Raw genomic sequence first — 16,271 nt, forward strand, 5'->3', positions numbered from 1 at the left:
TTCATACTATACCCGAAGCGCTGGATAGTATGGTCTGATCTTCCTGTCAGAAGAATTCAAGAACAAATGCATCTCACCTATGATGCCTACGATGTTGGCGCCAATGGCCCAGTGAAATACATGCATTATCTCAGACAACTCAAAGGCAATATTTCGTTCTCCCCGAAAGTTGGTCCCCTAGCCCACACAGCCCATAATTACTTCATAGATGGCCTGTTGCAAGCTTTGATTGTCCCTCATGCTTTTTCAACACATACTTCAAGCTCATCGCTCCCATCTCGCTAGTGACATCACTACTCCACGAAAGATTTGGGGTCAACCGAAAGGCTTAATGTGCTTGCCAGCTAAAGTCTACAGAAAAGCTGACACAGCATCTCGCTCGCCCTATCATATAAACGAGGGTGGTTCCTTACATATTGAACGTGTTCTTTGGCTAAGTGGTGATTGGGCAATGTGTCACTCGATGAATCCAGCAGTTACTGGATCCCGTCGGCTTTTCACATTTGCTAGTCAGGGTAGACTGGCAAAAGCATGACTGTGTCTCTGCTCAGACCACAGGCTTGATGTGAAAGAATTGGGGTATATTGTCTTGCAGGAGATGGCAGAAGATAGCGTCCGATGCCAAACCAGGACGGGAAGGCGTCGCCGAGACAGTCACCAGATCCCTTATCACTATCCTCATTAGCGTGCAACCAATTCCGTGACAATCCGGCTTTCGTCCGTTGCCCCTGCAGAACTAAATTGATTTTAATTTCTGCCCAGGTCTGCCACAAGCCTGCCCGCCAATCGCTAGCACGAGGGCCTCGGCATGCCCTCGCTGTCATGGAGTCCACGCTGCCCTATCTCCACCGGCTATTTACCCACCATTCAATCATTGCGGAGCTCGGAAGAACGTGCAGAAAGGCGGAACGATTTTCGTCCGGCTTCCCTCTAGTGTCATATGGATGATCTATACTATGTGCGTTTGAACAGGTGATCAGGGGTACTGGCAGAGATACAGCCCTCATGAGGATGTGATCGTCCGACCTATATAAAGCGGGCAACAAACCCTTGGCTTTTGGGCTACTGAACAGCAACTCCGTCTGTTGCACTAATCTCGATATTAGGCTAAATGAGGATCTCCAAGCTATTGTGTTTTGGGGCCCTTTCCGGTGTTGCTCTCGCCTCTACCGGGAGTGGGATCGCCAAAAGGTCGACAGTCAGTGAGATTTTGACTGATATCGAAGATGCTGCCACCTGTGCGGCATGTGAGGTCTGTCTCTCCACTTGACACTTTGATAGTAGCGCTCGATGCTCACCCTTCATACATCTCCATAGGCTCTGCTTGTTGTTTTGCAGGCTCTTGCACACTTGGGTAACGATGACTTTGTGGATGTGATCACGGAAGTTTGCATTCTGGCTGGGGTAAGCCTTTGAGTTCACAGCTCTGTTGACCAAGCTGAAGGTTTTCCCAGGTTGATGACGACGACGTCTGTGAGGGTGCAATTGCCCGTGAAGGTCCAATCTTGGCCCACGACTTGCGCTACATGGATGTTCCTTCGAAGACGGCGGTTCTCTTTTGTACCACCATTTTCGGCTTGTGCGATTATCCAGCAGTGGCCGAATATACTGTGGATTTTCCATCTGCCAAACCGGCGAATGCCTCGCGTCCCGCACCGAGCGGAGAGACTCCTCTGCAGATTGTCCACATCAGTGACATCCACGTCGATCTTTCGTACGAGACTGGCGCTAAGTATGCGATCTTCACCCAGATACCAGCGGACAGTAACTGACCATTTTTCCAGCTACAATTGCACCAAACCCATCTGCTGCCGTCCCTATACTTCCTCGGATGACCCAGGTGTGACGGACTACCCGGCAGGAGAGTATGGCAACCACAACTGCGATGCGCCCCTCACACTGGAAGAAAGCATGTACTCCGCTATCCAGGAGCTCGCCCCCAACGCCTCGTTCGTCATATTCACAGGCGATGTCGTCGAAGGTGCCGTCTGGTTGGTCAACGAAACCGAAGTGACCAACGACCTGAACGACGCCTACAACTCCCGGATGGCCGACTACTTCGACCTTGTCTACGGCGTCACCGGTAACCACGATTGCGCCCCAGTGAACTCCTTCCCGCCAGCTGATATCGACACCACCATCTCCAGCCAGTGGGCTTACGACACCCTCTCCTCTGACTGGAGCCAATGGATCGGATCCACCGCCGCCAGCACGGCAGACGACTACGGCGCCTATTCAGTCAAATACTCTGGCGGAAACCTGCGCCTCATCTCCTTCAACACTAACTTCTACTACAAAGAGAATTTCTGGCTCTACGAGAACACCATGGAAAAGGACCCTAGCGGCCAACTCGCCTGGCTTGTGGACGAGCTCTCCGCAGCCGAATCTGCTGGCGAACGCGTCTGGTTAATGGGCCACATGCCCATGGGATCCAGCGACACCTTCCACGACGCCTCTAACTACTTCAACCAGATCATTCAGCGCTACGACGCCACCATCGCCGCCGTCTTCTACGGCCACACCCACAAAGACGAGTTCGAACTCGCCTACTCCAACTACACAGACCAGTCTGCAGACACCGCATCCATGATGTCCTACATCATGCCCGCCATGACCCCTACCTCCGGTAACCCTGCGTTCCGCGTCTACTCCGTCGACCCCGTCACTTTCGGAGTCCTCGATTTCACCGAGTACATCACCAACATGTCCAGCTCTACCTATCAGACAAAGCCAACCTGGGAGAAATACTACTCCGCTAAGGAGACATACGGATCGCTGCTTGACCCGCCCGTTACTGACAGCGCCGCTGAATTGACCCCGGCTTTCTGGCACAATGTCACTGTTCTGTTTGAAAACGATGACTCCGTATTCCAGGATTATTATGCCCGCAAGAGCCGAGGCTGGGACGTCTCTGAGTGTACGGGCGACTGTAAGACAGATGAGATCTGTCAGTTGCGTGCTGCTGAGTCGCAGTATAATTGTGTGGAAATTACCCCTGGGATTAGCTTCAAGAAGCGCGATACTACTGCTAGTGAGTCGAGCTCGACTACCAAGGAGAGTACTTGTGGTGAGTCGGTGGTGGGCCAGATGTTTTCGAATTTTGATAATGCTGTCGAAGCGCTGATTAAGGCTGCGGAGGCGAAGCTGGGTTCTGGATTCCTCAATACTACGGTCAACGCAACTGTTTCTTAGGTTGTTTGTGGGATAGGGGAGGGGCGGTGTTGGTAGGAGTCGTGGTGGGAAGTAGTTGTGTGTTACTAGTTGTGATGGTGTGAATCTAGGTGTTATTGAAGACAGATATTTGAATCCCTTGTCAAATTTATAAAGTTTCCCTTTTTTTTTCCCCTAGGACCTGTGAAACCGAATACAACAATCCAGATTGATCATGAGCTAGTACATTAGTTAAGTACTGAAGGCACCAATTGACAATTAAAACTCCAAAATCCCCCAAGGTCCAGAACTTTGAACACCCCCAATATCTACTAATAATAGTCATCTCGTGAAGATTCCTTCAGCATAGTTTCATTTCTTTCATCAGCTTGGACCAGCGCGACAACCTTTCAACCAGTATTAGTGGTCGACGCTCCAGTCTCACCAGGCCCGTCGTTCAATTGCAGGCTGTGCAGTACCACTTTGAAGAGCCCCCAGGGATGGCATGGAACAATGATAATGTTCCTCGGGGTTGTATCAATATTATACAAGCCCCGACTCTGCAAAATCTGTTTAATGTTGACAAGATCCCAGAATATAAACTGCCACGTGTGCTTTAGGATGTAGTTCATTTTGAGGAGGGGCATTCCATCGAGAGGAACGAGGATCAATCCAGGGCATGATCCAATAATAGTTCTTCCCATCTCATTCATTACTTGCCATGCCATCGTGGCAGTACCAAGCAGTTTAGGGATATGTCCCGCCTGAAGATCACTCAGGGTATCATACGCTTGCAATTCCGTCCGGTAGGCATGAGTCATGGCCTTTTGGGCGCCATCTTCTCTTTGATTCAGGCTACGAGCATTTGGGTCTTCTGATGGCTGCCCATACGGCGTGACTGGCAACGGTCCATGTTGCCGGTATCTCGATTCAATGGCATAGCACCAATTCGGGCACCCATGCCTCAATCGTATGCCTGTTGTAAAGCGTCTGTCGAACATCCTGATGTGTAATGTTCCGCCTAGAGTGCCCAGAGGACCCTCGACTTGGACGGTCACCGCACACACTTTCCAAAAGGGCTCATGCACGTCCACGATTCGGCAAATTAACAGCGTTGGCTGGGCTTGGAAGTAATCGACGGAATGTAACGCTATAATGTTGCCACGGAAGTAGGGAGTCCTTCGCCGGTCATCATACTGTGCGTTTCATGGGGGAGTTACCTACCCTTCTCCATTGCCGGCGCCATGTTGTGGAAACCATGGGCGTGAAGTGTCGTAAGGTACAGGTTCTCCTGGAAGGAGTAATCTTCTCTGCTGCATTATAGGACTTATAAGAATGTGAGAATAGGGATGAGAAGAGTGATTAGGTCCGTGTAGAGAAGAAAAGATGGGAGATTGATTCTCCGAGAAAAGAGAAAATAAGTGAAAACTATGACATTCTGCTGCTCTGATGAGGGAAGCTGCAACCCTGCTCTTTCTTTTGCAAACTATACATCTTGTAAATTCAAATCTTGGGGTGTTAACTAGTCATAAATACAGCAGCGACCCTTGCCAGTTCATCCAAGGATGCTTCGTCGGAAAGATTGAATAAAACCGACCTTCGCCGAGAGTGGCCACCATAGGCTTGGGCTACTTGCGCAACTGTCTCTCCTTCAGAGGAGGGTCCGTAGATTCGTGCCGTAAATCCATTCTGGATGTCGCCATTCACCACGGTAGGCCATGGTTTAATGCCATAGCAGAATTTGAAGAAGTCAACGGCGAATGCAGCTGCTAATTTTTGCTGAGCGGGAGTCATGTAATCCCGGAAATTCTGGAACAGATACGCGACATCTAATATGTGGCCAGCCTTGCCCTGCCAAGGTCCATCCCAAGGATTTTCCTCGTTGAAGTAGTAGACGTTTGTGTGCCCTTCCCACCCACTCGTGTATGTCAGCGTTGGCGCCAGTATGAAGATATCATTAAGATAATTAAGAACCGCGGGGAAAGCCTCATCATCCGCAGTTTCGGCAGTCAAACCGTATCCTGCCAATATCCGTGTTGCTAGTTCTTGCTTGGTCGGAAAGACGGAGTGAACTGCCTTCGCAAGACGCCCTGCACATTCGTTCTTCAAATGTGGCATCAGGATAGCAAGAATGTTGCTCTAAGAAATGAATTGTGAGCTCGAACTCTCTTGATAGTCGTTTTCTCCAACCACTTACATCATACTGGGCATCACCAATCAGTAAATCGCGACACCACTGCTTCCCCTTGGGGATATTGCTCGTCCGGTCGGCTACCTGTGCATATGTTACGGTAGACGGAACCATGTCTCCATCAACTGCGGGCGCAGTCAAAACAGATGGAGGAAGCTTAGGGAGCAAATCTTGGCCGGGTGTTTCCAAAAGGGCCTTGATCCTCTCGTCTGACGTAGCATTTTCCAGTCCAAGTGCCCAGATTGCCTGTCGATAGTTTTCCTCGTGCGCGTCGTATGGCAGAGCCTGGACAAAGAATCGAGAGCCACTCATCAGAATAGCGCGTTTGAACAGCGGTGTTTCGGAGTCGAGATGAAATGTGACAGAGGCTATACGTTTCAATTTTCCTTCCTTCTTGAGGAGAAACGAGAGAAACCTTACCTGCTCCAGCACTCATTCCAGCGACAGTGATGTTTTCGGAATCTCCTCCGAAGTCCACAATGTGCCTGCGTACCCATTCCAAAGCCACCCTCTGATCTCGAAGTCCGTTGTTGGCTTTGTACCCAGCTTTGCGCAGTTCATCCGAGGTCAAGAATCCATATGGTCCTAAACGATAGCTTGATCAAAGTCAGATAACCTGTGCATTATGTATAGCGACACTTTGCCCACTCACTTTATGGAGACCGCGACAATAGGGAGCTCATTGACCATAGACAACTTTACGAAACGCTCATAGTCAAATTGAGGCCAGGAATTGGCCCCTATCATGAGGCCACCTCCATGGATGAAGACAAACACGGGAAGTTTTGAATGGGCAGGAGTGCCTGCAGGAACAGCAATATTCAAGTTCAGACAGTCCACGTCTGACTGGGTGAGTTCCTTCTTGGGCAGGGTGTGTTGAATCGCGCTAAGTTCCAAGTCACAACCACCTAGAGGTGATATCGCAGTTGGCCTTCAGGGACTCTCGTTTAGTGTGTAACCATAATCGAAGAAGAGAATCTGCTAATGTTCGCAATTGGATGCCTTACCCGTCTTTTAATGCATCGAGAACGCCTCCGTCGCGCCTTTCAACTAGTTCTGCATCTGCGAGTCTATTCTTCAAGGTGGCGTACTTGATTCCCAAGAACTGGGTAACACCATTCGTGGTTTTTCCGCGAATCTCACCGAGGTGTGTAGTGACCTGGATTATGTCTGACATGGTGTGATATGTAGACGACGAGAAAGAAAATATGTAGTTATGGAGAGGGAATGGTATTGATTTGACTTGATGGCAGTCCGGTTTTAAGGATATAGCTCCCCGCTCGGAAATCCCCCAGTGCGGATATGCGGGGATCTCCATGCTCATCTTGACTCTTTCTGGTATCATCTTGCCCGGCTCTGTTGAAGACCGGTTCCGATTGCTGCAGCTCTTAAGCGAGTTCAATCAGACCCATATAATTGTTGCGTAGCTTTTTCCGCGCGCAAGATAAGGCATGACCCAGTCTCCATTATCCAATTGAGACTTCAATAGCAGCAATTTATACCCACAATTGTTCTGTCAATGGTTTGTAGATACTGTCTACTAAGAGATCCCATGTCAGGCATGAAATTAAGACCAATTTATATGACGCTCAACTATCAAATCCCAAACTCCGCAATGCATCTTGGGAAGCAATTCTATCAGCAGACCAACCAACTGGAAGTTCATGACTGGAAGTTCATGCTATATCCACCCGTCTTCGGATCCTGCACAAAGTTGAAGTTATCGGTTGACAGCCCAAACGGCTTAAGGAATCCATTACCAAGCTATATTCCGTTAGCACCTCAATAAGTAACTTCGAAAAGCATCGACTTACATCCTTGAGCTTTCCCATCATCTCCCCCATCTCCTTCTCCCTCGCTTGACCGATCTTCGCAGGCAGCTCCCGAAGCGCCTTCTGCACAACACGCTTATCATCTGGCGGCAGATTATCCATCGCAGCCAGCTCCTTATAGTCCTCTTCCGCCCCTTGCAGGTTCCCCCAGCCGCCGAGCTGCATTTTCGCCCGCGCCCGACGCATAAGCGCCTTTGCGCGAATACGCAGCACATCCCGTTTCTTCTCATCCTGCTTTTGTAACCGCTTCAACTCTTCCTCGGCTTCGTCATCGTCACCCGTTATCTCGACCACGGCGTCTTCGCCACTCGACTCTTGCGGCTGCTTTCCCTTGGCACCCTCCGCATCGGCTGCCCCTGTCGCAGGAGGAACCACCTTATCCAAGCGGTCTATACAGGCAGTCGCTGCGTCGACAGACGCTTTCCAATCTTCGAGTTTCAGATAACAAGCGGACATGTTGCTTCGCAGGACGGCGACTTCGTAGTCGAGGTAGTTGGGGCATGAGGCGAGGGCGCGGTCGTAGCACGAGATGGCTTGGTCATAGCAGGCTGCGGTGAATAATTTGTTGGCTTCGGCTTTAATGGTATGGGATTCTTCTAGGAGTCTCTAGTTTTCGTAGCTATATTAGTATGTTGCTGCTGGTGAGGGGCAAAGACGTAACCTCACCGTTTCTTCTTCAGCGGGGAAGCGCGCATCGTGAAACACGTCCTCTTCTTCACCGTCACTGTTAGCCGCATTATCGGCTTTTTGTTTCGCATCGTTCGTCATCTTTGTTCTGATTGTTTTTAGGTTGACCAACTGCTTGTGTTTCCACTGGTGGTTTGTTCTGGTGGTTCCAGAAGCTACTTGCAGCTCCGCGGAGTCGGCGAGTCGGGAGTCGGAGATGCCGCTGCCCCTCCCTGCCTTAGGCACTGACATCCCCTCCTGCCGATCTCCGATATTGATTCATCGTCAACGGTCGAGGCGCATAATCGCTGTCAACCATCATCCCTGAACTGTTTGTCCTCGCATTTGAATATCTGAGGAGACTATCTGCACCATGCCTAACTCAGTCCAAAAGTATGGCTTTGAAGCCCCCGTCAATAAGTCGCAATTAGCTGATTGATACCCAGTCTACCCCGCGTGCGGGCATGTCTCTTCGACATGGATGGCCTGCTCATCGACTCGGAGGACAAGTACACGGATATCACCAATGCCATTCTTCAGGAGTATGGAAAGCCTCTGCTCCCGTGGTCTATTAAAGCTCAATTGCAGGGTCGTCCTCAACCAGACGTATGTAGATTCCCTTTCCCACCCCCCTCAAGTCCCCCCGTTGCTGTTTATTCCCTTCACATATCGCTCGAATCGCAAATACCTTAACCGCCAGTTTCAACCCCTCTGTGTTCAAATCCTCTGACTGTCCAAACCAGGCCAGTCGCATCTTCCACCATTGGGCCCAACTCCCCATCTCTCCTGAAGAATACGCCGCAAAGCAATCCGCCCTTCAGGAGAAATTCTTCCCTCAATCCCAGCCCCTCCCGGGCGTCAGGGACCTCCTCGCCAAGCTTGTTTCCACCCAAGCTACCGATCAGCCCGTGCATCTAGCCCTTGCCACATCTTCCCACAGCCGGAACTTCAAGCTGAAGGCCAGCCATCTGGGCGACTTGTTCTCCGCATTCCCGAAATCTCAACAAGTGCTGGGCGACGATCCCCGCATCGGCAAGGGGCGGGGAAAGCCGCTTCCCGATATCTATCTGCTCGCGCTAGAGACCATCAACACGAATCTGCGCGAGAAGGGAGAGACTGAGATCAAGCCCGAGGAGTGTCTGGTCTTTGAGGATGCGGTGCCGGGTGTTGAGGCCGGTCGGAGAGCCGGTATGCGTGTCGTCTGGGTCCCGCACCCTGGTTTGTTGGAGTCGTATAAGGGACGTGAGGATGAGGTGTTGGCTGGGCTTACGGGAGAACATAAGGAAGCAGAGAAGACTGAGCCGGAGCGTGAAGCGGACGAGATCGTCGCCGGTCGGTTGAAGAGTGCCGGTAAGCCCGGTGAGATTGGTGATGGGTTGGGAGAGTTGTTGCCTTCTTTGGAGAATTTCCCGTATGAGCGTTATGGAATTAAACCTGCGTGAATTCATTTCTGCCTATTGGGCTATAGACATGAAGTTTCTGGCAATCTGATAATTTACAGCCACGTCAGGTGAAGATGTGATACCCGTGAGAAAAGAAGAAGAACTATGTACCCCGGAGGGATAACGCAGAAGCAAATAGACTACGATTACTGAGAAGCAGAAAATCAAATAAAGTGAGATATGTGAGAAAACAGCAATAACAGAAGATCAAATCCCAGAAGCAGCAAATAAAATCAAATGCGCGATAAAAAAAACATCTCAGAAAAAAAGAAACGGAAAAAGAAACATTGAGCACCAGAACTCTTACAAAAACCGGCGAAATCTCATGTACCTGAGAGAAAACGAAGAAGAAACTAAGATCAAAGCAAAGTGAAGCAAAAACAGTGCATGAGGCCAGCTCAGCACCGATTAATCAAAAGTGTCGACCAATCTGCCGTACACATGAGCCTCAATTTCGCAAAGCGCGCGCCTCCTGAATTTGGTCTTTCGAAACAATGTAACAGAGAATTCTGAGTGTAGAGCCAAAGCGGAATTATCCCAGTCATGAGAAAAGAAGAAGAAGACGATGTTATTCCAAAGGCAACGCCAGAGCGCGAAAAGTCGGAGATGTGTATTAGACTGGGGTATCACAAAACACCTACAACAGCCAAAATCCCGGTAGTATCGTAGCTCGTGAATTCGTAGACCAAGTCAGATGTGATAGATTAAGGTATGTCTAAATGGGTTGGGTCGTGTCGGCGCCATATGTATGGTGTGGAGGAGTATGTTCATGTAAATCGAGATTCGAGAGATGTATTCGTGACATGCAAGTCCTGCTGTTCGGTTCTGTTCGTAAAAGCCCATGATCGTCGTAGTATTCGTAAAATTGATTATTGACAAGCGACTGTGCTGTCGCGCGCATCCTCCGAGTAGAGATTATGTGTTCTTCGGAGTAGGTCGAGTGTATCATAACGAGCACCATGTGCTGTCGCGTTGCTGTCCGATGTTCGAGAAGGTTGTTGAGTAGTGTGTTGACAAGCAACTGGTGCTGTTGAGTCCCTTTTTCTTTCGTATGAGCCTATTAGATGATCTTCTGACGACAAGTAGTCATGTTTGTGGTACAATTAATGCTGCCGCTTGGCGGAAGGAGAAGTGTCTTCGGCATCTGATTCTTCCCTTCTGCGTTTGCGTGTACCTGATCCAGTGCCTGGCACCTGTGTTTGAGGTCCCATATGGGTTTGGTGTCCCATTTGGGGTTGGCTGCCCATTTGGTGTGGGTTGACCATCCGTGATTGGTATCCCATTTGTGGGTATGACATGGTTTCAGGAGCAACTTGATTCTGATTCGCCATCAAATTACGTAGCAACAAGTTGTTAAGGGTTTGTTCTGGGTCATAAGGAGAAGGAGAAGCCTGAGTGGTCGGGGGCATTGTGACGGAGCCGGCATTTGTTCTTGGATGCGAGGTTGGGCCACCCATCATACGGTTGTGATATGCTTGAGCAGCGGCAATTCTGTTCAGAGGTGCCGAGTGGTATTGCACTGGACCCAGTCTGACTTGGTTAACAGGTGTTGGAGTGCCTGCGCTCATCGGCATTTGGTATCTCGCTCTGTTTGCCGGGGCCATGAGGTTCACCGGCTGGGACATATGGGTTGGAGTGGCAGGAGGTGGGTTTCTTCCGGTCGCTGCAATGCTTCCGGGATTGTTGTTTGGAGTCATTGCAACACCGGCGTTAGTCACTGCAGGCACGTTGGCCATGTTCGGCATGGTAGATGCTGTGGGCATTGCAGGGGCGGCAACCTTAACCGACTGGCTGATTGCGTTAGATTCAGCGGCCTTTTTGGCACCAAGAACTTGCTTGCCCGCATTCATCACTTCTCCCTTGCGCTTATTCAGTGTCTTATTCGCAATGACACGCTTATAGGCAGCCTGCGGATCATCAACAAATTGATGCATGTATGGAGCATCTAGAAGATGTTTGCAAATTGTTTTTTGGGTTTCGAGGCAATTCAGGACTCTAGTCATACGTTCGGCGAACGTCATCAAATCGCTCGTAATCTTTTTCTTCAGTCCATGAACTGCCAACAATGAGCCCGAGATTTGTCTGGTAATAACGCAGTCCTAAAGGCAATGTTAAATCCACTACACAACAGTACTGCCTGACTCCACGACTTACCAGTATCTCCCAGCAGACACACTCGACCCTCTCGGCGCTATACTTGCCCTCTTTGAATGGCTTAATCATTCCGGGGTTGTCTTCGGCGTTCTGGGTACTGAACATTGCCTTGGTGAGGGCTCTAACAATCGCCTGTTTCTGGAGATCATTGGTGGGCAGGGTTGTATCCTCTCGAACACCATCCTGCACCGGACGGGCTGCCCTGGCTTCTTCGACTGAAGCATACAATGTACTGCAGTCGATGTTATAAACTTCAGGGTTCATCAGCTGCTCGATCAGTGGAACGAAGCTTGGCTGTAGGTTATGGACAGGGGCTGGAGCGGTGACGACCGGCTGGCCAGACATATCAACTGGGATGGTGGCTTCGCTCTGAACAGCGGCCAAATGATACGCATGGGGGTGTGTGTTCTGCTGCACAGAAAACCCGCTTCCTCCTGATGAGCCATCTTGATTAAGTTCCTCGGCTGTCCCAAGCTGGCCAGGCAGATAGTCGGGTGGGCTGGAGTTCATCGGTCCAGATCCAGACTCTGGCGAAGACCGGATCACTCTGTTATTTTGACTGGCAACCTGCTGAGAAGAGAAGATACCCTGGCACGCCTGAGTCCATTGCTGGGGTGTAAATCCAATGCCATGATTACCGGTGATCTGATGCCCAGCAACCTGGCTTCCAAAGATCTGATGTCCAGTAATCTGATTGCCGGTGTTTTCGCTTCCAGTGTTTCCAGTAATCTGATCCACAGGCGAGGATGCTTTGCATCTCTGGGAGGTACCAGAATTGCGCGAAGAGCCAGAATTAGATCGGTTTCTATCGACTTGGATTGTCGGCATAGCTGTTCCCTGGGGCCCACCAGCAGCATGAACTGGCTGCGAAGGAGGAGTACTCTTTTGAGATCCATTTGAAGAGCCATTCTGTTTTCCGATTTCATTGCCGAATGTGCTTGCGGCCTGCTCGGTGGGTGTGGAATTGTATGAGCCCCTCGAGGCATTATCCGCCTGATTGTCCGGAGCATTTTCCAAAGCATTTTCCACGAGGTTGTTGGAAGCATTGTTCGCATAGTTGCTGGAAGCATTGTTCACATAGTTGTTGTTGTTGTTCTCGGCATTTCTCAAAAGGTTGTTTCCAATATTTAGAAAGGCCTCATTGGCTTCGTCATTGTCATATGAGGCGCCCGAGTTGTTAACAGCAGTACCAGCAAAACCGAAAAAATCCATTGGGCTGAATCCCATCGGTAGGGTTTCGCGCGTCTGCTTCAGAGTATTCTGCTGAACGCCATTCATAGGAACGCTGATAGGCGCCCTTCCACGAGCGAACATGGTAGAAGCTAAGCCAAGGGCTTCTGGGCCCTGCAGACCTACCATAGTCTGGTTTTCAGGCATGGATCCAGATTGGATTACAGCTGTAGAATTGGATTGCCCAGTAGTACTAGGTTCCATGTTATTGGCAGCCGCAGTCTGATCAAAGCTCCCGACATTATCAATGGGGTTGGTTTGATTATCATCCATTGCAGGCAATGCCCCGTCATCGATGCTTGCAAAAAGACTGGGTTCTGAACCGAACGAGGTCATTGGCCAAACTGGGTCCATGTTCATTCCCATAACGAATGGATCAAAACCTCCATCTTCACCAACGTCCTGCGCTATGAAGGTGCTTGGAAGGTCTTGTGAAAAGGTTTGGATATTGCCAGTAGACCCCACCGGTGCTGCAAAGAAGTCGTCAAGCCTGGCATATAATGTTAGGATATGTTGGCGAAAAAGGACAAGAACAAGTGAATGAGTACTTACTGGATACCACCTTGCCCAAGCAACTCGTTATAGGCCTCTGCGTTATTCGAATCTGTAAGTGTCAAATCGCTCGCCAGTCCACCTGTTGGAGAAAAGGTAGCCATTTCAAGAAAATGACCAATACTGGTCTTTTGCTGGACACGGAATCCAAAGACTCGTTCCTAAACGCGTTCTTGAAAGCTCCAGAAGCAGGAATAAACAAAGACAAATTGACCAAGCTGATGGTGTAGACGGAGATGAGTGACTAAATCCAACTTGTCCTTATGGTAACAGTATGCTTGTGAAGCAAGATCTTTAGCTGATCACAAGAAGCTCTGTACTCTGAGGAATGAGGATCTGTAGACACGAGGAATATGGAAAGAATAGAGGAGGGAAGGGGAGAGAAGTTAAGTACTGTGTGAAAACTCAAGCATTTTGTGAATTTTGCATGCTATTCACCACCTGTGAATGGAATCACAAATGCATTAACACACTGGCCTTTGAGTAGGGAATCGGGATCCACTGGGCTGTAGAAAACTCCATAGTAAAAACCAAAAAGCAGAAGCCAGGGCAAGCTACCCCATTTCCAGGCAACAAGAACACTGAAATTGGAAACTGTAACTGGTAGAAGGCTCAAATTCATTCTATCTGTGTTTGGTAGACACAATGGTAGACGTGACCGGATTCACAGGATTCAAGTTCACAGGTCCCCGTTCACAGATTCACGTTCACGTTGATGGAGGGGTTGCCTAAATTCACACATTCACAAAGTGCAGGTGAAACACCGTGAATCTGTGAATTCCTGACATCCTGTGGGAAAATCCAACTTTCGAAGAATTCCTTGGGCTGTCTGAATCCATGGCACGAGTAACCCATGGTCCTCTGGTCCCCTATTCTGTTCCAGAGTGAAGTATATCTTCGGCCGGTAGATATGCAAGCATTTTATAGTAGTATGGCCTATTATTTGCTGCTGCTGCTGCTGCTGCTGCTGCAGGAACCCGGCGCTAGAGATACTAGCCCCTGATCGCCTTCATGCACCCATAGCTCGAGGCCTTGATGTTTGAAATCCCCAGCGCACGGCTGTTGCAGCGTTGACAGATAGGGGGTATGTCGGTCATCTGAAAAAATTATGTGCGCAGACAGCATATACCAGTGTATGACGTCCAACAAGCCCCTTTCAGTCGTCATCGCTGTTCGCATTTAGAAGTGGCATATACCACACCTTCAAGCTGTTGTCAATATCAGGCATAGCTGGTAAGCTGGCATCGTCGATGTCTTTTTCGAAGTGCCGTTGACCTGAAGTTGTGGCAACTATATTCCCCATTGGATGCAACACAGTACTGCTCACAGTGTCTATATTCTATATTAGCACAGGTGTCCTTGTCCTTCATCGGGAAGCACACTTACCGTTATGAACCTTCCATTCCCACTTGGGATCCTGAGCACCAGTAGCATGTGTAGGGTTCTGCCACACCCTCATGCAGCCATCGGTTCCGCCAGCCCAGATCTCATGCGAGCCGTTTTCTCCACTGGGAAATACATCGATTTTCAGCCTTTGATTTGTGAAAGCTTTGCGGCCCTGCAACCATCCAAGCAGTTGTCCAGTGACTCGGATATCATATACTAAGACTCCATCACTTTTCCGTTCAGCAACGTAGAGGTACCTTCCGCAGGGGCTCCACAGCAGTTGAGTGATTCCACGGCCGCCAATATGACGGTGAGCTTCTGTTTTCGATATGCTGAATGTCCCTAGGGACTCCCCTGTTCCATGTGCACCATAAAGTCCGACATGTCTGGTGAAGGTTCCAGCAGCTAAAATACCAGCCCCTGTCGGATCCAGGGCCATGGCAGAGATGATTCCTTTCATTCCCACGCCTCCACCCACCTGTTGCTTTCTTTTGCTTGGTATTGTCGGCATGGAAGTGACAGGTCCATCGTTACCCGGTCGAGAGACATCAAAGAGGCAAATCAGGCTGTCTGAACCAGTGAGAAATTGGCTCCCTCCCAGGGCAGATGGATAAATCATTGAATGAGGCGTTATGAAGGCCTCTGTCATTGGGTTTACCAGAGAATAAGTCGCCACAGAAGTCGGAGCAAGAGCAGATGTCAATCTGATTGGATGGTCTCGAACAGATGAGAGAAATAATGTCGTCGACGGGTCCTGAAGGGAGAAGAAAGGGTACATGGCAGTCGCATAGGTCGGTTCTGCTGACGGCAAGACAGAGTATGGCGATAAGTCGCGGGGAGAGGCCGTGTCTTCTAGCATATCAGGTGGTCTGTAGAGTGTTGGTCAGGCTATGTTGACAAGAGGAGAGTAGGTTTTACTGACAAGATCCAGGTTCTGATATGGTGATCGGAGGAATCCGTCAATAAAGTGGTTCCATCCGCCGACCTGATTTTCAAGATTAGACAAGCCCTGATAGTGACACCTGGAGCCTTACCATTCTGCGCCCTTGAAATATGTTGTATTAGGGTTTTGGCCGAGACTGCGCTTCTCATTTGATTGTAGGGAGGTGGAGTCTTGATAATTTGGAGAATGACTTGCAGATCCTGGACAATGCTCATCACCCTCCTGACGGGTAGAGGCAACACAGATAGGCTCTTGTTCTTCTGTCATTCTGGGAGCTGAGGTTTCTCATATAGTAGCAAGTTGAAACAATCAATAAGAATCTGAAATGGCCGGAGGCGCTTTAAAGTAGTGGGTGGAGCAAAGGATTGAAAGTCGCTACCCTTTGTACTCAATTCCAAATGCCCTAGAACTGAGTATCTTGTAACATAAGGAACATTTAATTGAGTATCGTGGAATAGAGGCAATGAGGTGATAATTGGAGAAAATCAAGTGATGAGGTTATCGCGGACTACATATGTGAATTAGCTCCTACAGTGCCTGCAGTGGGAATCAAGAGGAATGGCACCCTGCGATGAAGTGTAAAGTGATGAGATTATGCCGCTGAGAAATACTCCCTCAGTCCTTCTTCATCATAGCGCTTAAAATGAAAAGTCGCAATCGATATTCATCGGGAATGTTTTAATCAAATTATTGTTGGTGGTTATGCTGCGTTTAGTTAGTCCTTA

General features: G+C 49.4%; 6 protein-coding genes across 6 annotated transcripts; 2 read left to right on the top strand and 4 right to left on the bottom strand.

The window, feature by feature from the left end:
- Positions 1-911: 911 nt before the first annotated feature.
- On the top strand, positions 912-3,192 carry BDQ94DRAFT_184831 (sphingomyelin phosphodiesterase; the record flags this gene model as incomplete). The annotated part of the gene is made up of 4 exons (XM_026774729.1): positions 912-1,252; positions 1,318-1,404; positions 1,455-1,732; positions 1,785-3,192. Exons 1-4 carry the CDS (start codon positions 1,112-1,114, stop codon positions 3,190-3,192), a joined length of 1,914 nt encoding a protein of 637 aa, XP_026629729.1. The 5' UTR covers positions 912-1,111.
- A 368-nt stretch (positions 3,193-3,560) lies between these two features.
- Positions 3,561-6,763, bottom strand: BDQ94DRAFT_184834 (putative carboxylesterase; the record flags this gene model as incomplete). The annotated part of the gene is made up of 8 exons (XM_026774730.1): positions 6,349-6,763; positions 5,994-6,227; positions 5,762-5,937; positions 5,348-5,709; positions 4,687-5,289; positions 4,580-4,636; positions 4,375-4,550; positions 3,561-4,329 (listed from the first exon to the last, which is right to left on the bottom strand). The coding sequence occupies exons 1-8, from the start codon at positions 6,684-6,686 to the stop codon at positions 3,561-3,563; spliced, it is 2,715 nt and encodes a 904-aa protein (XP_026629730.1). The 5' UTR covers positions 6,687-6,763.
- Positions 6,764-6,794: 31 nt separating this feature from the next.
- BDQ94DRAFT_116327 (uncharacterized protein) lies at positions 6,795-8,000 on the bottom strand. Its single transcript, XM_026763672.1, has 3 exons — positions 7,840-8,000; positions 7,156-7,779; positions 6,795-7,105 (listed from the first exon to the last, which is right to left on the bottom strand). The coding sequence occupies exons 1-3, from the start codon at positions 7,939-7,941 to the stop codon at positions 7,004-7,006; spliced, it is 828 nt and encodes a 275-aa protein (XP_026629731.1). The 5' UTR covers positions 7,942-8,000; the 3' UTR covers positions 6,795-7,003.
- A 49-nt stretch (positions 8,001-8,049) lies between these two features.
- On the top strand, positions 8,050-9,567 carry BDQ94DRAFT_138340 (haloacid dehalogenase superfamily protein). The gene is made up of 3 exons (XM_026765226.1): positions 8,050-8,232; positions 8,286-8,445; positions 8,583-9,567. Exons 1-3 carry the CDS (start codon positions 8,213-8,215, stop codon positions 9,279-9,281), a joined length of 879 nt encoding a protein of 292 aa, XP_026629732.1. The 5' UTR covers positions 8,050-8,212; the 3' UTR covers positions 9,282-9,567.
- Positions 9,568-10,384: 817 nt separating this feature from the next.
- Positions 10,385-14,072, bottom strand: BDQ94DRAFT_184836 (uncharacterized protein; the record flags this gene model as incomplete). Its single annotated transcript, XM_026774731.1, has 6 exons — positions 10,385-11,226; positions 11,287-11,380; positions 11,436-13,155; positions 13,218-13,299; positions 13,691-13,771; positions 13,958-14,072. The coding sequence occupies 6 exons, from the start codon at positions 14,070-14,072 to the stop codon at positions 10,385-10,387; spliced, it is 2,934 nt and encodes a 977-aa protein (XP_026629733.1).
- A 301-nt stretch (positions 14,073-14,373) lies between these two features.
- On the bottom strand, positions 14,374-15,813 carry BDQ94DRAFT_167584 (uncharacterized protein; the record flags this gene model as incomplete). Its single annotated transcript, XM_026770840.1, has 4 exons — positions 14,374-14,549; positions 14,604-15,472; positions 15,526-15,588; positions 15,638-15,813. 4 exons carry the CDS (start codon positions 15,811-15,813, stop codon positions 14,374-14,376), a joined length of 1,284 nt encoding a protein of 427 aa, XP_026629734.1.
- Positions 15,814-16,271: the final 458 nt, after the last annotated feature.

The sequence above is a fragment of the Aspergillus welwitschiae genome, assembly GCF_003344945.1.
Source record: "Aspergillus welwitschiae strain CBS 139.54b unplaced genomic scaffold BDQ94scaffold_6, whole genome shotgun sequence".
NCBI lineage: Eukaryota > Fungi > Ascomycota > Eurotiomycetes > Eurotiales > Aspergillaceae > Aspergillus > Aspergillus welwitschiae.

Coding starts and splice junctions, on each gene's coding strand:
- BDQ94DRAFT_116327 (XM_026763672.1), bottom strand. CDS start 7,941: ATGACGAACGATGCGAAACAAAAAGCCGATAATGCGGCTAACAGTGAC. Junction 7,780..7,839: donor TCCCCGCTGAAGAAGAAACG/GTGAGGTTACGT, acceptor TACGAAAACTAG/AGACTCCTAGAAGAATCCCA. Junction 7,106..7,155: donor TGATGGGAAAGCTCAAGGAT/GTAAGTCGATGC, acceptor AACGGAATATAG/CTTGGTAATGGATTCCTTAA.
- BDQ94DRAFT_138340 (XM_026765226.1), top strand. CDS start 8,213: ATGCCTAACTCAGTCCAAAA. Junction 8,233..8,285: donor ATGCCTAACTCAGTCCAAAA/GTATGGCTTTGA, acceptor ATTGATACCCAG/TCTACCCCGCGTGCGGGCAT. Junction 8,446..8,582: donor AGGGTCGTCCTCAACCAGAC/GTATGTAGATTC, acceptor TGTCCAAACCAG/GCCAGTCGCATCTTCCACCA.